General features: G+C 41.0%; 1 protein-coding gene across 6 annotated transcripts in view; it reads left to right on the forward strand.

Annotated features, from left to right (window-relative positions):
- Positions 1 to 21721, forward strand: part of stxbp5 (syntaxin binding protein 5) — a 245187-nt gene extending 223466 nt beyond the window's left edge. For all 6 annotated transcript variants that reach the window (XM_033026117.1, XM_033026118.1, XM_033026119.1 and 3 more), the window contains 4 exons: positions 4994 to 5159; positions 10397 to 10508; positions 10895 to 11115; positions 20178 to 21721. In XM_033026117.1, the coding sequence (XP_032882008.1) occupies positions 4994 to 5159; positions 10397 to 10508; positions 10895 to 11115; positions 20178 to 20219 (541 nt within the window). In that variant the 3' untranslated portion in view covers positions 20220 to 21721. The remainder of the gene's footprint in view (positions 1 to 4993; positions 5160 to 10396; positions 10509 to 10894; positions 11116 to 20177) is intronic.
- Positions 21722 to 27641: the final 5920 nt, after the last annotated feature.

Consider the following 27641-nt stretch of genomic DNA (forward strand, 5'->3'; position numbering starts at 1 on the left):
TTGGCCAATCATGCCATGCCAGCCAATAAATGAACTGTGTAGGTTATGCACCCTCCCCACTCAGTCCATTGCCTCTTGAAATGATAATCGGGAATCTTTTTTTAATGAAATAAACTTAGTTTTTATTTTTGCAGTGAGCCTGTTTTTAATATAATATCACTCTCACTTTATCTTGTATCCTGTGAGCGTTTACTCAACAGGTCAAGGCAATCATCGTGTGAAAATTCATAAAACTACTTAATGGATCTTCCTTATTAAATCCCCTCAAAAATTAATTTGTTAATTAGATACAATCTTCCCTGAACAAATTCATGCTGATTAACCTGAGCTCTTCTAAATGTAATTTCCAATTTATTTTCCATTATTTTTATCGCACCATTGTTGGGCTAGCTGAGGTGCTTTATCCCTTTATACCCAACAGCAGCACAATGGCAATCTTCCAGTCCTCTGAATAATGCCAGAACCCAAAGAGTATTGGCAACACTGTTTCCATTCTTGCTTTCCCCAAGAGCCTGATATACGTTTTTACCTGAGCATAGTGACCTATCCTCTTTTAAGATCCTTGACCGTTTAATTTGTCCTTTGTCAGTGTTTATCATTTGTAATACTTGACATTCTTCCTCAAAATCTATATTTGTTTCTGCTATGTGGGAACTTAGAACATTAAGTCTTCCTTCACATGCAAGGTTATTTTTCTGGTTTCCAGTATTATCATATCCTGCGTTTTCAGCTTGTTTTCTTTCATGTATTTATGGAACATCTGTGTTTTCCTGCCAATTATTTTTATGCAGCATCTTTGCCTTACTCATTTCCTTTTTTACTTTCACTCACACTCTTGTAGGCTTTCTGCAGTACTGAGCTCTGGATATCCGTCATAACCAGTGTAAGAAGGAACTGCAGATGATGGTTTAAACCGAAGATAGACACTAAAAGCTGGAGTAACTCAGCGGGAAGAGTCTCGACCCGAAACGTCACCCATTCCTCCTCGCCATAGATGCTGCTTGGCCCACTAAGTTACTCCAGCTTTTTGTATCTATCCATCACAACCTTTTCTTCTTTTGCCTTCTACTCTGTATGTTTCTTGATACCTGCTGAAGTTGTCTAGATTAAGGATTGAGGTTTACAACTTTATTTTATTGGGGACACTCGCTATAAATAACTTCCTTGATTGCTTCCCACTGCCTTGAAACTAATTTACATTCACATAGGTCCTTCTAGTCCAATTTTGATGTTATAGTTCAGCTTTGTAAAATTGATGATACCAAAATTAAAAATTATACTTAGTGTTATTCAAGAGGTGGCATTTGGTCCATCAGCAGAACAATCCCATCAGGTCCATTCATTATTAATTTATAAACCTGGCATGCTGCATGCTCATCCAATACCCTCATCTGATTTTTTTTATTTTGCAGCTTATCAAGATTGGATAATTTACATTAGACAATTAACCCCCATCTTTGATATACGTGATGAAACCTGGGCCTCTAGGTAAAACACATATGGTCATAGAGAGAATATGCATTCTGCATAGAAAGCACCCAAGATCAGAACGAAGTTAAGTTCCCTAAAGCTGAGCTAACAACACTGTTAGGACACTTTTTCTCTGTCTCTTAACACTAAATACTAAAACAAACTGAATTATAATGGCAGCCTCCAAGATGCTTTCTCATTGCCAACTTCTCCATTTGCAGGTTTGCTCAGTAAAACTACTTCTAGCTCTGTCTTGTTGGGCTAGTTACGCAGAGATTAAGAAAGCATTCAAATATGTGTCAAGAATTCAGCATATTCTATGCTTTTTAACACTATTATGCTCATAAGATCATGTGATCATAAGATCATTCGGCCCATCGTCTACGCCATTCAATCGTGGCTGATCTATCTCTCCTCCTAACCCCATTCTCCTGCCTTCTCCCCATAACCTCTGACACCCGTACTAATCAAGAATCTATCTATCTCTGCCTTAAATATATCCACTGACTTTGCTTCCACAGCCTTCTGTGGCAAAGAATTCCACAGATTCAACACCCTCTGACTAAAGAAATTCCTTCTCATCTCCATCCTAAAATAACGTCCTTTAATTCTGAGGCTATGACCTCTAGTCCTAGACTCTCCCACTAGTGAAAACATCCTCTCCACATCCACTCTATCCAAGCCTTTCACTGTTCTGTACGTTTCAATGAGGTCCCACCCTCATTCTTCTAAACCCCAGCGACTCCCCTCTTGGTCCACATAAGGTCCCACCCTCATTCTTCTAAACCCCTCCACCACTCCCCTCTTTTTTGGCCACATAAAACATGTATGTTTTCTAACTTTTACCAGTAGTGAGAAAGGTAATTGAGAAAGGTAATTGATATGACACACTGACCTTTTTTTCTTCACAGGTGTGCTTGATTTACTGAGTATTTCCAGCACCTTGTTTTATTTCAAACTGTTTCCTTTATCCAGTCTTTGCTCCTTTGTGTTTTAAATTTGTTTATTGAATTCTGAATTCCCACATCCTGTTTTGCCTCTTTCTTATCAGGTTCTCACCCTCTCTCCTAATAACACCACTAAACCTCTCAGTCAGGATATTGGTCCAAGTCCTGTTGAGATACAACCCCATCATTTTGTACAGATCTAACACTCTCTCAGAACCAGACTCGGTGCTCAAGAATCAAAAGCTTTCCCTCTTGCACTATGTGACTATTTTTGAAATCATTGATCATAGCAACTGAGATCATTTCTTGGTTTTAATCTCCTGGCATCTTGTAATGTACATCAGCGGTTTCATTTTCTGTCATAGTACATGACCCTTGGCTTTTCAAACACCCTTCTAAGAGTGCTGTGCACTTGCTCAGTTACCTCTTGACTCTACCACCATGGAAGCAACACACTACTCTGAAATCACATGTGTGACTATTGAATCTCCCGACCATTTAGCTCCCCAGTTCTTTCTCCCCTCATCCGAAAAACCAAATTTCACATGGTGCCACCGATGTGACTCCGGCTGAAATCCCTTGATGGACCAAAAGATTTTACAAAAGTCAAAGGTGAATAGTGACCCTGGTGTACTCAGTAGCATCTGCCTGGCACTCCTGATCTTGCTATAATGATCCAACCTTCCCCTCTGGTGATGAGATGTCTGTCCTCAGTAGAGGCCTCAGCTTTTTACCCCTGCACCCACACCTCAATGAGTTCCAAACCCACCATGACATTGTGCTCTCCTTCTGTTGACGACTACTCTGTCTGTTTCTTTGGAAAGGAATACCTGCCCACCCCATCTCCCCCCATTAATGAACTTTCCCCTTCTCCAACACTGATCTTCCTCTTGGACACCAACTGCCTTGTATCCTCTATCTTGAACTTTTCATTTCTGACTGCCCCCACAACATCGACTGTCTTGACATCTCCGTCCCTTCACCAGCTCCAGTCTCATCCCCTCCAAACATGCAGCCCTCCACTCACTCTACACCATTCCCAAACCCGCACATAAGAGTGTTGCCGATGTAGTGTTTGGCCTTTACCTTGCTGAGGCTAGGAAACACCTCTCAGACACCTCCACGTATATCCCCCTTGACCATGACCATGACCTTGCCAATAAACAGCAGCCCACTGTCTCCCATTCCCTCTCTCTGCAGATTCTGATTTGTAAGGTGACCACCTTCTGAATCATTCTGAATACGTAACATTGCTGGAAAATATTGAATGGGTTGGACAGTGCATATAGGCAAAGAAATGGTTAAACTTTCAAGCTCTTCAAAAGCTAAAATCAAATCAAAAAACTTCTACATTGGAGAAATCAAATGCAGATTGGGTGACCACTTTTGCAGAATGCCTCTCAGTCGGAAGGGTAATCCTGAGCTTTTAATTTCCCCATGAACTCTGACCACCATATTTGTCCTTTGACACTACTGCAACACAGACTACCATAATAAACTCTTAAAACTATTTCATTTTCCAACAAGGCACAGTACAGCCGAAAGATGCAATATTGAATTGAACAGTTGTAGATATCCAACCTTTCAATGCTGTATCAGAACCGTCTTTACTGATGAAAGGCCATCAAACTGCAGCATTAGCTCAGTTTTATTCTCTCTCCACAGATACTGCCTGACCTGAGTATTTTCAGCATTCACTTTTATTTCAGATTTTCAACAACTGCAGTATTCTAGACTTCACAGATCCAGCATTATTTATTTCCCCTTTCATTCTCATCTGGCTTCATTCATTGCCTGATTCCAATTCCTCCAAACAGATTATTTGCAATTAGTGAACTTTCACCACCCTATTCAGGCAGCGGCATGGCCAGCCTCATAGCCTCTCTTGGTTTCAACCCTGTTACAGACATTCCCTTTTGTTCTATCCACCATTCCACCTCTACAACTTAAAACTGTTTGATTTCAAACTTTTCCTGGTTCTGATGATAGGTCAGTAACCTGAAACATTTGCTTCTCTCTCTCCACAGATATTGCCTGGCTTGTTGACTTTCAGGATTTTTTTTGTTTATTTCAACATTTATTTTTGCTTCAGTGTTACTCGGCTTCACTAATGCAGTGACTTGCATAGGGTCCAAAATCAAATCTTGTGCACTTCTAGTTGATGCCGCCTGTATTTGTTCTTGAAAGCGAGATGTGCTTTATTTACCAGTCCCATTGAACTTACATTCAGTAAAGGAGCCCCGTCTTGCTTATTTACCAGAATAAAAAATAAAAATTATAACTCCCTTTCGCATCAATACTTTAGCAACACTGAACGTCAGTTTTTAATATAAGATTTCAGCAGTTCTCTTCTCCCAGTTTTCTTAATTTAACATACATCTTAACTTAGAAAGTCAAATCTATGGAATAGGTATGTGCGTAGTGTATAACATATTTGCATTGTGGAGCAGCTGGAGTTCCCAGTTGTGCTTGTGGTGGGATATCTGATCCAAGTAACTGTTTATTGTATAGTGTACTTTATCCAGGAAATACCATTCTTATATTTTGAACCAGAATATTCTGATTTTCTTTTGAAGCTTGCCAAGTCTTAGGCCACTGCTGGACGTCAATTATTTGCCACTGACCGATATGCGAATAGCTCGTACTTTCTGTTTCACCAATAACGGGCAAGCTCTATATCTGGTTTCACCCACTGAAATCCAACGCATCACCTATAGTCAGGGAACATGTGAGAATTTACAGGTAAGAATCTTTGAAATTATTTAAACATTGAAAACAGTCTTTACATTAGAATGCCAATATCACTTGTATTTCTCTATTTGTGTGCCATCTTATCATGTATCTGTGGAGGGAAATGGACTGACAAGGTTCCGGGTCGAGACCGTTCATCCAGACAAAGAGTAGAGGGGAAGTAGGCAGTATAAAAAGTCGAGGGAGAGATGTAGCAAGAATTACCAGGCTATAGATGTAGCAAGAATTACCAGGATATTGGTGAGGAGAGTTGACTGGCAGATAGGAGTCCAGTGGGCAAAGGAGGAGTGGCATGTTTAATTCAGATAAGTGTGAGTGTTGCATTTTGGGAAGTCAAACCAGGGCGGGTCCTTCACAGTGGAATGGTATGCGTCTGGGAACTGTTATAGAACATAAGCATCAAGGAGTACAAGTACATGCTTCTCTGAGAGTGGCATTGCAGGTACATAGGATGACGAAGAAGGATTTTGGCACATTGACTTCATCAGTCAGGGAATTAAGTATAAAAGTTGGGACATTATGTTATTTTGGCCACTTTACTATCGGAAAGATTCTATTAAACTGGAATGTGTGCAGAAAAGATTTACCAAGCTGTTTTCTTGGACTTAAGGGCCTTAGCTATGGGGAAAGATTGGGCAGGCCCAATCCTTGAAGCGTAGAACGGTGAGAGGTGATCTTACAGAGGTAGATAAAATCATGAGGTGAATAGATGGGGTGAATGCAGAGTCTTTTTCCCAGAGTGGGGGGAATCAAGAACTAGAGAGCATAGGTTTAAGGTGAGAGGGGAAAGATTTAATAGGAACTTGAGTGGTAACCTTTTTATACAGAAGGTGATGGATATATGGAATTAGTTGCCAGATGAATTCAATAAGGGAGGTACAATAACAACATTTAAAATACATTTGGACAGGTATATGGCTAGGAAAGGTTTTGAGGGATTTGGGCTAAACACAGGCAGATGGGGCATCTTGGAACACTTGGATGTCTTGAGGTAATAAAGGCACAGATTATGGTTGAAATAGAAAGTGAACTGAGCCAGACAGTCAGTGTTTTTATGGAGGTGCATATTGCCATTACACAGGACAATAATCTGGGTGAAATGTGAGCCAAGTAGAGACCATGCCTTTAATCTTCCCATATTTATGCGATATCCACAAGTAGGGTGAGGTGCAGGTACACGGAAAAATCTTGCTTGCAGCAGCATCACAGGCACATACTCAAACACACAAAAAAATGAAACATTAATTATACACATATTGTATATTAAATTTCTAAAAGAAAGAAGACTGCAAAAAATAAAACAATCCTGCAAAAACTTTATTTGAAAAAAATAGTCCATGGTAGGTGGACTATTCTTCCATTGTTGGCCTAGGAATAGGTTGTGCAGGTTGGTTCAAGAATTTGATTGTTTCAGGAAAGTAGCTGTTCTTGTATCTGGTGGTATGGGACAAGGCCTGTATTGCTGCCTGTTTGTAGCAACAAGAAGAGCGCATGGCCCAGATAGTAGGGATCCTTGATAGATGCCACTTTCTTGAGCAGCGCCTCACGTAGATGCTTTCGATAAACGGGATTGGCCAGGCTCCACAACTCTCTGCAACCTTTTGTATTCCTGTACCAGGAATTGTCGTACCAGGCTACGATGCAACCAGTCATTCTACGATGTTAATGCCTAGGAATTTGAAGCTGCTAAAGGGCCTGTCCCACTTGGGAGACCTAATCCTAATTCTGGCACGTTTGCCCTCGACTCATACTCGCAGCATGGTCGACACGAGGTCGTAGGAGGTCTTCGTAACTCTCCTTCATGCTCGAGAATGGTCTCCGCGTACTCGAGGCCTCAGCTAGGTCGCGGCGTTTTTTTCAATATGTTAAGAAATGCCCGCGAGTAAAAAAAGGTTGCCATGGAAAAATCTATACTTTTTTTACTCGTAGGTTTAGTCGTAGTAGGTCGGCATGTTAGTCATTGGTTATCAAGAGTAGTCGAAGGTAGTCGTAGATAGTCTTTATCATAGTCGAAGGGAGGTCGTCTTCACTCTCAACTATTCGTTGTCCAATTTTCCCGAAGTTAGTCATAGCTAGTCGAAGGAGGTCTTCAACATGTCTTTGTTTCAAACTCTTCTAAACTCGCTAATTAGGTCGCCCAAGTGGGACAGCCCCTTCACTCTCTCCACGATTAACCACCACATGAAAACTGAAGCATGGTACAAAGTAGTCTATGTGAATCTTGTTTAATTGGCAGCCGTTAATTGGAAATTGATTCGGTCATCAGATGATCTACCACCAAGCTGATGTAATATAAGTGTTCTTCAGTAAGCATGCTAATGGTTCTCTTATGCAGGTATGTAAATGGAGAGCTCTTCCACCATTTATGTTTACCTGAATTGTACTTTCAATCCTAGGACTGCTTTTATTGACAAATGCTGATGGCATCTGTCTTTTTCAAAGCTCTTTATGACTTTGAAGTCACACTTGACCATCACCCAGTATAAACATAATTGCATACCACAGATTCTTCCCATAGGATACGCGGTGAAATAAAAACACATAGTGTTGAAATATTCAGCAGGTCAGGCAGGGAGTGCCTGCAGACAGAAACAGAATTAAAGTTTCAAAAGAATCATTATGGACCAGAAGAGTTAACATTTTATTTCAAATGCTTTCTAACCTGTGAGCTATTTTTAACATTTTCTATTTTTATTTTGGATTTCTAATATCTACAGTTGTTTTGCTTAAAATGAAACGGCCTATGCTTAGCTTGTTAATCTGTTCAGATTTACTGACTGTACTCTCAAATTGGACTGGTCAAGGCAAACAGAATCCCAGCTCAAGGTTTTGAAAATATGATTATGCCAAAAATTAAGGGCATCATTCAAGACTTCCTTGCAAACTCTTCCATCCTAATCTTCTAATCTCATTCAGGGTTTCTGTCTCCACCACACCAATTATGGTTAGAAATGGTGTAAAGCTTCCATTGCTCTAATGTTCTTCAGGGCATACTAAACCTTGTACTGTATTATTGGAGTTCAAGGACAGTCCAGACCTTGCACTGAATTAATGGTGACAGACAAAAAACGCAATGCAGTAATTGTGTGAAAGGACAGTCTAATTCTCACACTGCACTAATGGTGTTATGATGAGTCCGAGTACAGGAGGGAGATTAATAATCTGATTAAACGGTGCCAGAACAATCTTGTTCTCAATGTTAACTGTTGACTTCAAGAAGGAAACACTGAGGATCCATGAAAATGGATCCATGACCATAATGACTGGTTGCAGCATCACCTGGTTCAGTAACTTGAATGCCCAGGAACAAAGAAGCTGAAGAAAGTGGTAGACATTGTCCAGTCCATCACAGGTATTCCCACCATCAAAGGAATGTACAGGAGGCATTCCCTGAGCACATGTAGGGTGTTGACATGGATAGAAAATTGGCTGACAGACAGGAAGCAAAGAATAGGAGTGAACGGGTCCTTTTCAGAATGGCAGGCAGTGGCGAGTGGAGTGCTGCAAGACTCGGTGTCGGGGCCGCAACTGTTTACCATATATATGAATGATTTGGAAGAGGGAATTAGGAGCAACACCAGCAAGTTTGCGGATAACACAAAGCTGGGTGGAACTGTGAAGAGGATGTTAGGAGGTTGCAGGGTGACCTGGACAGGTTGAGTGAGTGGGCAGATGCTTGGCAGATGCAGTATAATATAGATAAATGTGAGGTTATCCGCTTTGGCGGCAAAAACAAGGGGGCAGATTATTATGTCAATGGGGTTAGGATAGGTAAGGGGGAGGTACAGAGAGACCTGGGTGTCCTTGTACACCAGTCACTCAAAGTTGGCGTGCAGGTACAGCAGGCAGTGAAGAAAGCTAATGGAATGTTGGCCTTCATAACAAGAGGATTTCAGTATAGAAGTAAAGAGGTTATTCTGCAGTTGTATAGGGCTCTGGTAAGACCACATCTGGAGTATTGTGTACAGTTTTGGTCTCATAATTTGAGGAAGGACATCCTTGTGATTGAGGCAGTGCAGCGTAGGTTCACGAGATTGATCCCTGGGATGGCGGGACTGTCATATGAGGAAAGATTGCAAAGACTAGGCTTGTATTCACTGGAGTTTAGAAGGATGAGGGGTGTTCTTATAGAAACATATAAAATTATAAAAGGACTGGACAAGCTAGATGCAGAAAAAACATTCCCAATGTTGGACGAGTCCAGAACCAGGGGCCAGTCTTAGAATAAAGGAGAGGCCATTTCAGACTGAGGTGAGAAAAAACATTTTCACCCAGATAGTTGAGAATTTGTGGAAATCCTTGCCACAGAGGGCAGTGGAGGCCAAGTCACTGGATGGATTTAAGAGAGAGTTAGATAGAGCTCTAGGGGCTAGTGGAATCAAGGGATATGGGGAGAAGGCAGGCACGGGTTATTGATTGGGGACAATCAGCCATGATCACAATGAATGGTGGTGCTGGCTCAAAGGGCCGAATGGCCTCCTCCTGCACCTATTTTCTATGTTTCTATATCATCAAAGACCTTTACCACCCTAGCCTCGATCTGATTTCGCTGCTATTATCAGGAAGAACGTTCAGGGCCCTGAGAACCATGAACTCCAGATTCAAGAATGGCTTCATCCCATCAACCATCATGCTCTTGTACACTGCAGAACACTGATGACAAATTTAGCAACTGTAATCTGTTTTTCTATTCTGTTTGTGTTTTTGGTTACTCTACAGATTTTGGTTTTGCGCTATTATAGTTTGATTATCTATTATCATTGATTGTTGTAAATGTATTTGTTGCATTATGGCACTAATGGACCCGTTAAATCAGCATTAAGTAACAATTTCATTGCCCTGTTCCCGCTACATTCACAATGATTCTTGGCACCCCCATTCAATTGAAACCTCTATGGCAATCATTATTTTCGAGGGACCTGTTTAAATATGGTGTTGGTGTAATAATGTTGAGAAATTTTGTGCAATCTTTGCTGCGTGTAAATTGGATTCACTGCTGCTTACTCTACTCAAAGTGGTAAAAGCTTACCTTGAAATATGCCATGTTTAGATTTGGTAGGATAGAACACTGCTATTATTGGCAAGTCTGAATGTCAGATTTTTTTCACCAGTAAAATAAAGGCTTAATAATGACAAAAGTTAGAAATGTAAAATGTTATCTATACTGCAGGTTCTTGTTTTATATATTTTTTAATTAAAATGGTATTTCTAAATATTATTTTTACTAGGAAATGCTGGGAGAGCTGTTTACCCCTGTGGAAACACCAGATGCTCCAAACAGGGGGTTCTTTAAAGGGTTGTTTGGTGGTGGTGCCCAGTCACTGGACAGGGAAGAGCTTTGTAAGTACAATGGCATATTGACAAAACAAAAAGTGCACAGAAATATTACTCCTTAGGTATATGCTGTCAAACAGTTTGTCTAAGGCTCCATTGATTTTCCTTGCCTTCAAGTGGGGGGGAAATGGTAAGTAAATTGTCTGTTCCTAGAATGCTTCGGTTTATGTATTATAATGGGGAAATAGGAAGAAACAAAGGTGAAAGAGATCAGCACCATTAGGGTTGTGTATAAAATCCCAGTGATTTGCGAATGACTTTAGAGCACAAAGCATACATTAAAATGTAATTTCTGAACAATTACATTGCCATTTGCTAAATTCATGTATTTCATTTGACCTCAGAATTACATTTGATTTCTCTTATAAATGTGATTTTCTTTCCTACACCAGTTGGTGAATCTGTAGCGGGGAAAGCCTCGAGGAGCTTGGCCCAGCACATCCCAGGGACTGGTGGAATTGAAGGGGTCAAAGGAGCAGCATCTGGTGTTGCAGGAGAGATGGCAAGGGCCAGGATAGCACTGGATGAAAGAGGGCAGAAACTAAGTGAGCTGGAGGAGCGAACGGCGGCCATGTTATACAGTGCCGATACTTTCTCTAAACATGCTCATGAGGTAAGATCTGCTCATTAGTTGCCAGAGTGTCCTTATGTTATGTCTTAATTCCAGATTTCCTAAGTTTGCAAATATAACTTTGAGTCACTACAATTCAAAAGTAATTCATTATCTCCAAAGTGCCCAGGGGTATCTGTGATTATGGTCGGTGCCATCTAATATCGATACTTTTTATCATTAACTAGGAACCAGTGGCCTTTTCCATCATGGATTTAATACCCTTCTTATCTATTTCTTCTTTACTCTTCTCCCACCCCATAATAAAAAGTTAAATATTCAATACATTAATGACATAAGATCTGTTCTGTCATTTCTGCAAAAACAGTACTTGTTTTCATTTTACACATTGAAATTTGAATTGGGTTTAGGTCCATCAGTTGTCAGAATAAATGTATTTCTCTTCTCAAGATTAATTTTGCCATCCACTTATATCGTTATCTAAAATATCCTCCTAACATACATTTATCAATAGTAACAAGTTGCTTTGATTTTGCTGAACAATGTATGAAGCAGAACACTCCTTAAAGCACACGGCATTGGGGATTCAGTATTGATGTGGATAGAGAACTGGCTGGCAAACAGGAAGCAAAGAGTAGGAGTAAACGGGTCCTTTTCACAATGGTAGGCAGTGACTAGTGGGGTACCGCAAGGCTCAGTGCTGGGACCCCAGCTATTTACAATATATATTAATGATCTGGATGAGGGAATTGAAGGCAATATCTCCAAGTTTGCAGATGACACTAAGCTGGGAGGCAGTGTTAGCTGTGAGGAGGATGCTAGGAGACTGCAAGGTGACTTGGATAGGCTGGGTGAGTGGGCAAATGTTTGGCAGATGCAGTATAATGTGGATAAATGTGAGGTTATCCATTTTGGTGGCAAAAACAGGAAAGCAGACTATTATCTAAATGGTGGCCGACTAGGAAAAGGGGAGATGCAGCGAGACCTGTGTGTCATGGTACACCAGTCATTGAAAGTAGGCATGCAGGTGCAGCAGGCAGTGAAGAAAGCGAATGGTATGTTAGCTTTCATAGCAAAAGGATTTGAGTATAGGAGCAGGGAGGTTCTACTGCAGTTGTACAGGGTCTTGGTGAGACCACACCTGGAGTATTGCGTACAGTTTTGGTCTCCAAATCTGAGGAAGGACATTATTGCCATAGAGGGAGTGCAGAGAAGGTTCACCAGACTGATTCCTGGGATGTCAGGACTGTCTTATGAAGAAAGACTGGATAGACTTGGTTTATACTCTCTAGAATTTAGGAGATTGAGAGGGGATCTTATAGAAACTTACAAAATTCTTAAGGGGTTGGACAGGCTAGATGCAGGAAGATTGCTCCCGATGTTGGGGAAGTCCAGGACAAGGGGTCACAGCTTAAGGATAAGGGGGAAATCCTTTAAAACCGAGATGAGAAGAACTTTTTTCACACAGAGAGTGGTGAATCTCTGGAACTCTCTGCCACAGAGGGTAGTCGAGGCCAGTTCATTGGCTATATTTAAGAGGGAGTTAGATGTGGCCCTTGTGGCTAAGGGGATCAGAGGGTATGGAGAGAAGGCAGGTACGGGATACTGAGTTGGATGATCAGCCATGATCATATTGAATGGCGGTGCAGGCTCGAAGGGCCGAATGGCCTACTCCTGCACCTAATTTCTATGTTTCTATGTATTAGTGTCCCTTCATACCTTAACCATGAAGACCGATATTTCCCCAGACACATGCATTTAAAAATGATCTTAATTGCAGAGTAACTGTCAAGGTCCAGGGCATATGAAACACTTAACAGCCAATGAAATGCTACATGGTATAGTCAAATGCAGTAGCCAATTTGTACACTATCAATGCAATAATGGCCATACAATATAAATGTTCTTAGTCTTAATTAAGTAATAAAGATTGTTCAAAGTAATGTATTTGATACACATTTTCCCACAGTACTATAAAAAAGAAAAACTAAACCAAAACGATGGCAGGTGGAAAAGGCCAGTTCTGATGCAAACAACGAGCAAATTATCTAAAGCTAAAGAATCTGACATTGATTCCTGAAGGCTGCAACATGCCGAGACAGAAGATATAGCGTTGTTCCTCAGGCTTTTGGGCCTTGTAACAATATAGGAGAGAACAGACAGAACGGTCAGAGTGGGATGCTGAGTTAAAGTAGTTGGTGAATTATACTGTTCGCAGCAGTGACTCTGAGCTTCCTGATGACCATTATCATTTCTGCGTGCCTCTACATTGGCAGTTTTCATTTCTCTTTTGTGCAGGCTGGCCTACTGAGCATGTCACTCAGTTTTGCCATTAGCAATGCATAACACAGACAAATAAGATTAATCTGATTTTAGCTGCCACCTCAGGTCATCCAGTTTTACCATATTAGAGATATCTTTGTTTCACTCAATCCCCTCCATTACCTTCTCTGCACTCTAGCCTGCTTTGGCTTCAGTAAAATTGTAAATTGTCCCTAGTGTGTGCAGCATAATGCTAATGTACGGGGTTATCGCTGGTTGGCTTGGACTTGGTGGGCCGAATGGCCTGATTCCATGCCGTATCTGTAAAGTCCCAACACATAACCCCATGTGCCCTTTTTACTGGTTGTACAATACCTGAGAATAATTGGTGCACAATACCTCAGACAAGATTTGGTGTGGAGTTGAAGTTTGTCATAAATCAGAGTCTTGTCTGCCCTTAAACGAGTGTTATGATCCATAAGGAAAGCTCCACATGTCAATAAGATTGTCAGAAAAGCATGGTCCACTTTTCTTTGCAAATGGAATCATTGAAAATAAGAACAGCAAGTTTCTGCTGGATCCATATATAACAATAGAACGATCAATGTATAAGTACTCTGCTTGTTATATTAGAAAAAAGATTTGATTTCATTGGAACGTGTGCTGCGGGGATTTAAGATAATGTTGCCAGGAGACTGGAAAGTTATGAGGGAAAAATTAAATAAGCAAGGGTTATTACCTTTGGAGCAGTAGAGGCTAAGAGGAGGGATAATTGACGTGTCCCATTTTGAGCAAATTGAAAGTATCTATTTCTCTTGGGAGAGTAATCAATAACGGGGGCATAGATTTAAAGTAATTGGTTGAAAGATTAGAGGGGAGACGAGGAAAATGATTTTCACCCAAAGGAAAATAGGAAACTGGAAATTTTTGCCTGAAAGGGTGGCAGAGGCAGAAACACTTGTCACAAGTACTTAGATTTGTACGTGACAACCCGTGATTTACTCAGCAGAGGATTAAGTGTGTAAAGTGGGATTAAACATGTTGAAATTACTAATTTTAGGTAACTTTTACATACACCTTCCTCCCCCTCCCTCTTCACCTCCCTCACCCCCCCCCCCCCCCCCCCTTTCCTCCACTAAATGTCAATTAACCAGTTCCACATTTTGCAATAGTGTTTTCCTCTTTGGATCACATCGTCGCTATCCAACAATCAGCCTATCAGGGAACCTCCTTGCCTGAGATCATCTGTTACTGGCCCCGATTTATCCTGGTTTTTTTCTCGCTTCCAATTACACCATACCCCCAACCCCACTACAATCAGTCTGAAGTAGGGTCCCGTTCCATAACATTACCTATCCATTGTCCTTGGAGATGCTGCCTGTGTTACTACAGCAATGTGCGTCTATCTTTAGACTGTATTGTTTTTTGTTTTTTTACCAGCACAGGCATTATAGGCCAGACAGATGGTGACCGCCTCAGTAATGAATTTTCTGTTGTTAAAGATCACATGGAATTAGGAATTGCAGGAGATGTCATCACAAAATCCTGGCCTGTGTTTATCAATCTATGAATGTAACTAAAGTGAATTATCTTGTTGCATTCATTCCTCCATTATAGCAGTGTCCCAGTTCACAAAGTGAATAATTGTCTATAAAATGCTTTCAAATAGCCTCAAGCTATAGAATGCACTATAAATTCATGTAACTATTTTTCTCAAATCCCTGAATAGCTCCCCTCCGCTCATGCTCATTGTCATATTTTTAATTAAATACATGGCTTTCTCAGATGTTAGGATCCCCTCTTTATAACCATATAATATAACCATATAACAATTACAGCACGGAAACAGGCCATCTAGACCCTTCTAGTCCGTGCCGAACACGTATTCTCCCCTAGTCCCATATACCTGCGCTCAGACCATAACCCTCCATTCCTTTCCCGTCCATATAACTATCCAATTTATTTTTAAATTATAAAAACGAACCTGCCTCCACCACCTTCACTGGAAGCTCATTCCACACAGCCACCACTCTCTGAGTAAAGAAGTTCCCCCTCATGTTACCCCTAAACTTATGTCCCTTAATTCTCAAGTCATGTCTCCTTGTTTGAATCTTCCCTACTCTCAGTGGGAAAAGCTTATCCACGTCAACTCTGTCTATCCCTCTCATCATTTTAAAGACCTCTATCAAGTCCCCCCTTAACCTTCTGCACTCCAAAGAATAAAGACCTAACTTGTTCAACCTTTCTCTGTAACTTAGTTGCTGAAACCCAGGCAACATTCTAGTGAATCTCCTCTGTACTCTCTCTATTTTGTTGACATCCTTCCTATAATTAGGCGACCAAAATTGTACACCATACTCCAGAATTGGCCTCACCAATGCCTTGTACAATTTTAACATTACATCCCAACTTCTATACTCAATGCTCTGATTTATAAAGGCCAGCACACCAAAAGCTTTCTTTACCACCCTATCTACATGAGATTCCACTTTCAGGGAACTGTGCACAGTTATTCCCAGATCCCTCTGTTCACCTGCATTCTTCAATTCCCTACCATATACCATGTACGTCCTATTTTGATTTGTCCTGCCAAGATGTAGCACCTCACACTTATCAGCATTAAACTCCATCTGCCATCTTTCAGCCCACTCTTCCAACTGGCATAAATCTCTCTGTAGACTTTGAAAATCTACTTCATTATCCACAACCCCACCTATCTTAGTATCATCTGCATACTTACTAATCCAATTTACCACACCATCATCCAGATCATTGATGTACATGACAAACAACAGTGGACCCAACACAGATCCCTGTGGCACCCCACTAGTCACTGGCCTCCAACCTGACAAACAACCATCCACCATTACTCTCTGGCATCTCCCATTCAGCCACTGTTGAATCCATCTTGCTACTCCACCAGTAATACCCAACCATTGAACCTTCTTAACGAACCTTCCGTGACGAACCTTGTCAAAGGCCTTACTGAACTCCATATATACAACATCCACTGCTTTACCCTCATCAATTTCCCGAGTAACCTCTTCAAAAAATTCAAGAAGATTAGTCAAACATGATCTTCCAGGCACAAATCCATGTTGACTGTTCCTAATCAGACCCTGTTTATCCAGATGCTTATATATATTATCTCTAAGTATCCTTTCCATTAATTTGCCCACCACTGACGTCAAACTAACAGGTCTATAATTGCTAGGTTTACTCTTAGAACCCTTTTTAAACAATGGAACAACATGCGCAGTACGCCAATCCTCCGGTACTATTCCCGTTTCTAATGACATTTGAAATATTTCTGTCATAGCCCCTGCTATTTCTACACTAACTTCCCTCAATGTCCTACGGAATATCCTGTCCAGACCTGGAGACTTATCCACTTTATATTTCTCAAAAGTGTCAGTACTTCCTCTTCTTTGAATCTCATAGTTTCCATAGCTACTCTACTTGTTTCCCTTACCTCACATAATTCAATATCCTTCTCCTTGGTGAATACCGAAGAAAATAAATTGTTCAATATCTCCCCCATCTCTTTTGGCTCTGCAGATAGCTGTCCACTCTGACTCTCTAATGGACCAATTTTATCCCTCGTTATCCTTTTGCTATTAATATATCTGTAGAAACCCTTTGGATTTACTTTCACCTTACTTGCCAAAGCAACCTCATATCTTCTTTTAGCTTTTCTAATTTCTTTCTTAAGATTCTTTTTACATTCTTTATACTCCTCAAGCACCTCATTTACTCCATGCTGCCTATAATTATTGTAGATCTCTCTCTTTTTCCGAACCAAGTGTCCAATTTCCCTTGAAAACCATGGCTCTTTCCAATTTTTACTATTTCCTTTCAACCGAACAGGGACATAAAGATTCTGTACTCTTAAAATTTCACCTTTAAATGTCCTCCATTTCTCTTGCACATCTTTGCCATAAAACAAAATGTCCCAATTTACTCCTTTTAAATCCTTTCGCATCTCCTCAAAGTTAGCCTTTCTCCAATCAAAAATCTCAACCCTAGGTCCAGTTCTGACCCTCTCCATAATTATATTGAAACTAATGGTATTGTGATCACTGGTCCCGAACTGTTCCCCAACGCATACCTCTGCCACCTGACCCGTCTCATTTCCTAACAGGAGGTCCAGCACCGCCCCTTCTCTAGTAGGTACTTCTATGTATTGCTGCAAAAAACTATCCTGCACACATTTTACAAACTCCAACCCATCCAGCCCATTTACAGAATGTGTTTCCCAGCCTGTGTGGAAAATTGGAATCTCCCACAATCACTACCTTGTGCTTACTACTAATATCTGCGATCTTACATATTTGCTCTTCCCATTCTCGCTCCCCATTAGGCGGTCTATAATACACCCCTATAAGTGTTGCTACACCTTTCCCATTTCTCAGTTCCACCCAAATAGCCTCCCTAGATGAGCCCTCTAATCTATCCTGCCAAAGCACTGCTGTAATATCTTCCCTGATAAGCAATGCAACACCTCCACCTCTTGCCCCTCCAATTCTATCACACCTGAAGCAACGAAATCCTGGAATATTTAGTTTCCAATCACAGCCCTCCTGCAACCATGTTTCACTGATCGCCACAACATCATACTTCCAGGTGTCAATCCAGGCTCTAAGTTCATCCACCTTTTTTACAATGCTCCTAGCATTAAAATATACACATTTAAGAAACCCACCCTCTCTTATTCTCTGTTTATTGTCTTTTTCTTCTCTCTCCCCTACATTTTGGGTCAGAGTGCTACCATTCTCTGCCTCCTGCCTCACACACTGACTGCTAGCTTTCCCAATTTGAGTCCCTCCCCCCCAACCATACTAGTTTAAAGTCTCCCCAGTAGCCTTTGCAAATCTCCCCGCCAGGATATTGGTCCCCCTCGAGTTCAAGTACAACCCGTCCTTTCTGTACAGGTCGCACCTTCCCCAAAAGAGGTCCCAATGATCCAGAAACTTGAATCCATACCCACTGCACCAGTCCCTCATCCACTCATTTATCCTCCACCTCGCTCCATTCCTATTCTCACTGTCGCGTGGCACAGGCAGTAATCCTGAGATTGTTACCTTTGCAGTCCTTCTCCTTAACTCTCTACCTAACTCCCTAAATTCTTCTTTCAGGACCTCTTCTCTTTTTTTACCTATGTCGTTGGTACCTATATGTACCACAACCTCAGGCTCCTCTCCCTCCCATTTCAGGATTTCTTGGACACGTTCAGACAAATCTCTGACCCTGGCACCAGGGAGGCAAACTACCATCCGGGTCTCCTGTCTGCGTCCACAGAATCGCCTATCCGACCCCCTGACTATAGAGCCCCCTATTACAATTGCCCTCCTCTTCTTTTCCTTACCCTTCTGAGCAACAGGACCGGTCTTTGTGCCAGAGGCCTGGCCGCTGTCGCTGCCCCCAGGTAGGCTGTCTCCCCCACCCTTACTCAAACATGAGTACTTATTTTCAAGGTGTACAGCCACCGGGGTACTCACCAGTCCCTGCCTCTGCCCATTGCCCTTCCTAACTGTGACCCAGTTTTCTGTCTCCCGTGGTCCTGGAGTGACCACCTCCCTGTAACTCCTTTCTATGACCTCCTCGCTCTCCCTGAGCAGACAGAGGTCATCGAGTTGCTGCTCCAGGTTCCTAACACGGTCCCTTAGGAGCCCCATCTCGACGCACCTGGCGCAGATGTGGACGTCTGGAGGGCACTCAGACTCCATGACCTCCCACATCTGACATCCAGAACAGTAAACTGCCCTGGCCCTCATTCTCCCCCTTATCCTGTATACAATAAAGCCTTACCCGGGATACAAGCCAATCAGCTGCTTCCTCTAGTCCGTTCGACCAATCAGAGGCTTCCACCAGCCCCCTTAATTTGAAGTGTGATCTGCGAATGGAACGTTTGCCTCTGTAGAAGCAAGCCCCGCGCTGTTTTTATACTCGCAGCTCCAGGTAACTCCTCCTCGCACCAACGGCTCCCCGGACCTCTGTAGAAGCAAGCCCCGCGCTGTTTTTATACTCACAGCTCCAGGTAACTCCTCCTCGCACCAACGGCTCCCCGGACCTCTGTAGAAGCAAGCCCCGCGCTGTTTTTATACTCACAGCTCCAGGTAACTCCTCCTCGCACCTTATGGTGCTAAGTTTTATCATTTTCAAACTCCCACCACAGCCCCCACTCAAACCTTGCAATTCCATCTCAGCGCATTTGAATTATAATTATCCCACAAATAATTTAAACTCCCATTACCCTTCCTTTTTTCTACTAATGATTTTTACTCTCTTGTTTCACCTGCTTCATGGGAGGAGGGTAAATAGACTCAGTATTCACTGTCTTTATCTGTAATCATGCTTATCAGTGATTTGAACTTTTGGTTGTAGATTGGAACCTTCCTAGAATAATTCAGTTTAAACTCATTGTGAGACCAAAGAATGAGCTATGATGAGGCTTCCATCAGCGTTGTTGTATTTCACCAGGATTGTTTAAAAAAAATCAACTTTCGAGAAAATAAATCAATTTTTTTGTCATAGAAACATATCCTCATTACTTGTTGTCCTTGAGAATTGCATGAGGCAATTGTAAGCCATTACAGTATGCAAAAAAAGATGGGGAAGAAATGATAAAGGACCCAGAGAGCTTGTTGCTAATTTTATAGCTTTACTGCATGGTCAAAAAAAAATATGTTTGCTCAGTTTTTAACTTAGACAATTTGAGAGTCTCAGAATATAGATAGTCATAAAGAGTGATAAAGTGTGGAAACAGGCACTTCGGCCCAACTCGCCCACCCCGGCCAACAATGTCCGATGTCTGATCCTGAAGAAATGTTTTTGTGTTTCAGATGATGTTAAAGTGCAAAGATAAGAAGTGGTACCAGTTCTGAACACCTCGATCCAACGTTACTTAAATACTTCAGCTGGAAGGAGGTTATCCACAGATGATTCTCCCTCTTCATTTATTTCTGCAGGACAGGAGGTTCATCTTTGAGTATTGCTGTTTCCAAGCACAACTCATAAACTCTTTCCCTCGGTCACATTGCTTTAAACTGAGGAGGAAACTGAAAACTTGCAACATGAAGGTGTTTTCTACTGTAGCTGTGGGTTGGTGCACAGTGTGGGACCTGAGCAGGGAACAAGGGGCAGTGCTGGATTTTATGTGTTATTTCACACGCCAAATGTTTTGTGCTATTGTCTCTGGCAGTGTTTCACCCATTAAAACTATAAATGTAATACTGCATTCACTCCGGATGCCAGCAAATGCAAAACAAGAGGATAAAAACATGTAGCAAAGTATTGCATAGAGAATCCAAATAATGATTTATTTGCACATTATTTGTTTATGTACTGAGCTAGGTGGGTGATAATGGTTTGCAGATTGTCAACTCTGATCAGATAATATTTGTTTGTGTCCGATATTAGATAATGGTGTGTGTCCACTGGCTGGACGCAATGAGTTTGGATGATATTGTTTTGTGGTCAGTGCTGATTGATTGATGCTGGTTTATATCTGCCGATAATGGATGAAGCCAGCTTCTGCCTAAGACTGGTTGAATGAATAACATTTTGGGGTGTGGTTTTTGTCTTAGCTGATGATTTTAGTTGATTATGGATTCATTTGATGCAGATATTCCCTGTGTCGTTACTGCTTCAAAAAGCTTTTTGTAATTAGATTTTATTGTGCCCCCACCTACTATAGATAATTGTCAACAATGCAAATCCTTTGAGCTACAGTAACAACTGTTTTTAAAATAAATGAATCATCACTGGTTTGGAGTCACATAACTATGATACAAAAACCTTAATTCTCAATAATAGTATTATGGTGCCAGATTAAATATACGTTATTTATTGTGCTAACTCCCAGCCTAGGTAACCAGATCCTGTTGTTGAATTGATGCTGTCTGGTGGTAGTCTTACATCTGTAGGATAGTTTGGAGGACCATGGAAGTATTTTTCTCCCCTTGTTCTTCAAGGAACAACTCCAGCAACAACAGCAAGCAATTTTCCTGGCAGAAATCTAGTTGAAACCAAAGGGAAGAAGATGGCATTGTTGGCATGGTTAATGGAATTGGAAGAAGAGCTGAATCGGGATGACTATGAGAGTTAATGGCAAATTTGGCTGCAGTAGAATATAAGTTTCCTTTTGAAAACATACTTAGTGCCACTGTAGATGTAGAATATCCAACACAGATAGAATTTGAACATATTTTTATTAAGTAAAATCAGCTGCCAACAAGGGCTGGTTCTGATTCCTGTTCATAGTTACTGTACATTATTGGTGTATTGTTGCATTCCATGTTACAGTACATGAGATGTTATTTAGTGCAATACTTTGGGAATGCCCATATTTGAAGATTAAATAGAATGTACCTGAAAAGGTTGGTTACAACTGTGTTTCTCTTTTGTTTTTGTATGTTTTCACATCTTCACTTCTTCCAGTCACTTTGCTTCAGAGTGTGTATGACGTCTGCAGCCTTTCCCCTTCATGATCATTGCACATATTCAACTTGGGTCTTGTGAGGGAAACTGAAGGCTGGGTACAAAAGATGCTGGCTTCCACAGAAACAGCTGTTCATTTAACAATGAAACCTGAACTCTACATAGTTGGAGTCCCACTGTCATAAGTACCCACGCGGCAGAACTATTCCTCACAAACCTCAGCAGCCACAAGAGTCCAGATCAACGCAGCAAATCACAATGCTTTTAAAATGTAGGCTATTAGAAATTCACAGGAGTTTGTTTCACAATGAAATTCTAATCTGTAGTCAACATAAACTGTTGATGGCCAAGAGCATGGTTGCATTCAGGACAGAAATGTTTACTTGTGTTATCATTTATTGCCATGCTTTTCATGTTCAGCTTTTTTTAGGTTTATTTTATATGTCATTTTCATTCCCTTATGTTTACAGTGTACAGTGCCCACAATCTTTGGGACATGGACCCATCATTTATTTATTTGCCTCTGTACTCCACAATTTGAGATTTGTAATAGAAAAAAAACACATGTGGTTAAAGTGCACATTGTCAGATTTTAATAAAGGCCATTTTTATACATTTTGATTTCACCATGTAGAAATTACAGCAGTGTTTATACATAGTCCTCCTATTTCAGGGCACCATACTGTTTGGGACACAGCAATGTCATGTAAATGAACGTAGTCATGTTTAGTATTTTGTTGCATATCATTTGCATTCAATGACTGCTTGAAGTCTGTGATTCATGGACATCACCAGTTGCTGGGTGTCTTCTCTGATGTTCTCTGCCAGGCCTGTATTACAGCCATCTTTAGCTTATGCTTGTTTTGGGGCAAGTCCCCTTCAGTGTTCTCTTCAGCATATAAAAGGCATGCTCAATTGGGTTCAGATCGGGTGATGGACTTGGCCATTTTTTAGCTTTGAAAAACTCTTTTGTTGTTTAGCAGTATGTTTGGAATCATTGTCTTGCTGTAGAATGAACCGCCGGCCAATGAGTTTTGAGGCATTTGTTTGCACTTGTGCAGATAGGATGTATCTATACACTTCAGAATGCTACTACCATCAGCAGTTGTATCATCAATGAAGATAAGTGACTCAGTACCTTCAGCAGCCATACATGCCCAGGCCATAACACCCCCACCACCGTGTTTCACAGATTAGGTGGTATGCTTTGGATCTTGAGCAGTTCCTTCTCTCCTCCATACTTTGCTCTTGCCATCACTATGATATAAATTAATCTTCGTCTCATCTGTCCACAAGACCTTTTTCCAGAACTGTGGTTGCTCTTGGCAAACTGTAACCCGGCCATCCTATTTTTGCGGCTAAGCAGTGGTTTGCATCTTGCAGTGTAGCCTCTGTATTTCTGTTCATGAAGTCTTCTGCGGACAGTGGTCATTGACAAATCCACACCTGACTCCTGAAGAGTGTTTCTGATCTGTTGGACGGGTGTTTGGGGATTTTTCTTTATTATAGAGAGAATTATTCTGTCATCAGCTGTGGAGGTCTTCCTTGGCCTGCCAGTCCTGTTGTGATTAGTAAGCTCACCAGTGCTCTCTTTCTTCTTAATGATGTTCCAAACAGTTTATTTTGATGCCTAAGGTTTGGCTGGTCTCTAACAGTTTTATTCTTGTTTCTTTGATGGCTTCTTTGACTTTCATTGGTACAACTTTGGTCTTCATGTTGATAAACAGCAATAAAAGTTTTCAAATGTGATGGAAAGACGGGAGGAAAGACTGGGTGCTGAGAGTTCTCTTATACCTGCATTAACGAGGCAATTAAACACACCTGAACAATTACAAATGCCTGTGAAGCCATGTGTCCCAAACATTATGGTGCCCTGAAATGGGGGGGACTATGTATTTCTATATGGTGAAACCAAAATGTATAAAAATACCCTTTAATAAAATCTGACAATGTGCACTTTAACCACATGTGATTTTTTTAAATTACAAATCTCAAATTGTGGAGTACAGAGGCAAATAAATAAATGATGGGTCTTTGTCCCAAACATTATGAAGGGCACTGTATGTGTTTTATTCTGTGTTTTAAGCATCTCATTGAGAATATGGAGCACCTTTTGTAAAGTGGCGGCTGCCGGGATTGTCCCCTCCTGATTAAGTTGGCACAATACTCCCAACAAGGGGAGTTGTACATGTGCAAGGGTCTTTATCCTCTTGATTAGCATTTCAGGATTTATTTAATGAAACAAATTTCTTTTCAGCATATTTGAAAATATATAAATATGAAGTATATGTGTTGAGAAATATATTTCCTTAAACATGTTTTCAGTGTAGGGTCTGTACTTCATTTCCCTGATCTTTTGATGGAAGTGCACGAAATTTACTGCTGTTTGTGTGTTACCCGTGATGTGCATCAAGTCTCTGATTGTTCTGTTAAATTAAAAGCTAATGAAGTTGAATTTGCTGAGTACTTCTGCCAAATTGTAATGTTTTTTCCTGAAAATTGTTTTTCTAAAAAAAATTAAAATATCCAATCTAGCTGACAAATCTGAAAGTGTTTGTTTCAAAGCACTTGATTCAGAGTGTTTGGTGCAGCCACAAGCACAAATGTGGCTTTCTAGCTCCGTTTCCTTAAACAACCACCTGCCCCCCACAAGCGTTTCTTTCTCTTGAAATGGCTCATACCTTGAACTTGTCTGCCTTGTTCTTTCGATGCAGGTTACACATTCACAACTCGTTCTTTGGAATCTTGAGATTCTATATCTCTGGAATTATTGTAATCCTTCTGATTGTATGTTTTTTTTGTAAAAGTTTGTTTTCAAATAGGAGGCTTACAAGATCACTCAAAAGGCGCTGCAGTGAGTACTGGGCTGGTCACATGCATATAAGGCCAATTTATAAAGGGGAAAAAACAAGAACTCAGTGGATCAGACAGCATCCGTGAAGAGAAATGGCAGACGATATTTCGGGTTGGGATACTTCAAGTTTAGTTTAGCTTAGAGATGCAGCACGGAAACAGGCCCTTCGGCCCACTGAGTCTGCACCAACCAGCGACACCAGGGATAATTTACACTTACATCAAGCCAATTAACCTACAAACCTATATGTCTTTGGAGTGTGGGAGGAAAACAAAGATCTCGGAGAAAATCCAAGCAGGTCACGGTGAGAACGTACAAACTCTAAACAAACAGCTCCCGTAGTCAAGATCGAACCCCGGTCTCCGGCGCTGTAAAGCAGCAACTCTACTGCTGCGCCACCATGCCGCACAACACAGTTTATAGTCTGAAGAAAAGTCCCAACCCAAAATATCTTCATAATAATGCTGCTTAACCTGTTGAGTTACAGTTAGGTCGGGTGTCTATGATTACAGGACACTTAGTAAATAAAATAGAAGCAATAAAATAAAATAAACTATTCAGCTCTTCCTATCTACCATTCATTACATCATGCCTGATTATGTATCTCAGTCCCACATTTCCATTCTTTGCATCTAACCCTTAATGCCTCTTGTGCCAAAAATATATCCATCACCTCCTTCAAGTACCTAGTGACTTGGCCGCTACAGCTCCCAGCAGTAAAGGATCCCAAAGTTCATTATCCTCGGAGTGAAGGAATTTCTCATGTCAGCCCTAAATATACACCAGAAATTAGTGCAGAAATTGATTAGCAAGCCCCTCAAGCCTGGCCTACCATATACCCACCACCCTTTGTGTAAAGTAAAAAATTGCCCCGCAGGTTCTTATTTTATTTTTTACCCTCACCATAAACCTATGTAATCTGGTTCTTGATTCTCCTACTCTGCATTTACCGCCATCCATTCCTCTCATGCTCTTATACATAGAAACATAGAAAATAGGTGCAGGAGTAGGCCATTCAGCCCTTCGAGCCTTCAATATGATCATGGCTGATCATCCAACTCAGTATCCTGTACCTGCTTTCTCTCCATACCCCCTGATCCCTTTAGCCACAAGGGCCACATCTAACTACCTCTTAAATATAGCCAATGAACTGGCCTCAACTACATTCTGGCAGAGAATTCCAGAGATTCACCACTCTCTGTGTAAAAAATGTTTTTCTCATCTCAGTCCTAAAAGATTTCCCTTTTACCCTTAAACTGTGACCCCTTGTTCTGGACTTCCCCAACATCGGGAACAATCTTCCTGCATCTAGCCTGTCCAACCCATTAAGAATTTTGTAAGTTTCTATTAGATCCCCCCTCAATCTTCTAAATTCTAGCGAGTACAAGCCGAGTCTATCCAGTCTTCATATGAAAGTCCTGCATATGCTGCATAAAAATAATTGTCAGGAAAACACAGATGTTCCATAAATACATGAAAGAAAACAAGCTGAAAAAGCAGGATATGATAATACTGGAAACCAGAAAAATAACCTTGCATGTGAAGGAAACATGGGGTCACAGTTCCAGAACAAGGGGTCACAGTTTAAGGATAAGGGGGAAATCTTTTAGGACCGAGATGAGGAAAACATTTTTCACACAGAGAGTGGTGAATCTCTGGAATTCTCTGCCACAGAAGGTAGTTGAGGCCTGTTCATTGGCTATATTTAAGAGGGAGTTAGATGTGGCTAAAGGGATCAGGGAGTATGGAGAGAAGGCAGGTACAGGATACTGAGTTGGATGATCAGCCATGATCATATTGAATGGCAGTGCAGGCTCGAAGGGCCGAATGTCCTACTCCTGCACCTATTTTCTATGTTTCTATGTAACAACATTTATCCTATAACTGAGTGACCAAGACTGAACACGCTTCTCCAAATGTGGCCTCACCAATGTGACAGTTGTACAACACCAATTAAAGTTGTACAAAATGCAACACCTCTCACTTATCTGCATTAAACTCAATTAACCATTCCTCAGCCCACCTGTCCAACTGTTCAAGATCCTATCTTCACTATCTACAATACCACCCACTTTCATGCCATCAGCAAACTTGCTAATCATGCCTTGTACATTTGCATCCAAATCGTTAATAAAAGCCACATACGGCAAAGGGGCCAGCACTGATCCCTGAGGCACACCACTAGTCACATGCCATACATGATAACAACGGTGCCCTGGCTTCATCAATCATCTTAATTATGTTCCTGATAAACTAAATCAAATTAATAAGGTGGGATTTACACTGCACAAAGCCATGCTAACTATCCCTGATCAGCACCCTACATTTGTACATAAATCCCGTCTTTCAGAATTGATTCTAATAATTTCACTGCCACTGACGTAAGATTCACAAGCTGGTTTATCCCAGCTGACCTTAAATAAAATAATTAAACCCCATTACTTTAGAGTTACTATCGCCTCCAGGAAATTACACGGGTGTCTTAACTGTCCCTCACACCTTATGAGCTGATGATCATGACTTCATACTGTTTCATATTTTTTTTACACATTAGAGTACAAATTTGACCAACTACGGAGTAATTGTACCCACTTTAGAGAGAAATGGTAAAATGATTACAAAAGTCTCACGATTAAGTGTTTTAATTGATATTACCAAAATCATCCATATCTAAGTGCAGGTTGCCCCTTTTTTTAAACTATCAATGTTACCAAACACTTGTGCTGAAAATTCACCACCATTTGATGTAACTAATTTGATTAATTGGTTTATTTCTTTAGAGATGGAATTAATGTTGTGCCAAAGTTGAATGGAAGGCATTTGGTTGGGGAGGGGAGGGGGATATGTGATTCATCCTGTTATTTCTTACCAATTCGGATTGTTTTTGGTCTTCCACTGTACAGTGGATATGTCCAAACCTGGGCCCTGGTACCTCATTAGGGAGGCACATTTTGCAGTAGTCAGATTCACCTAAGGTTTTTTTTCAGAAATAATAGCTTAATACATTAATATT

Source organism: Amblyraja radiata, chromosome 8, assembly GCF_010909765.2.
Source record: "Amblyraja radiata isolate CabotCenter1 chromosome 8, sAmbRad1.1.pri, whole genome shotgun sequence".
In the NCBI taxonomy this organism is placed as follows: Eukaryota; Metazoa; Chordata; class Chondrichthyes; order Rajiformes; family Rajidae; genus Amblyraja; species Amblyraja radiata.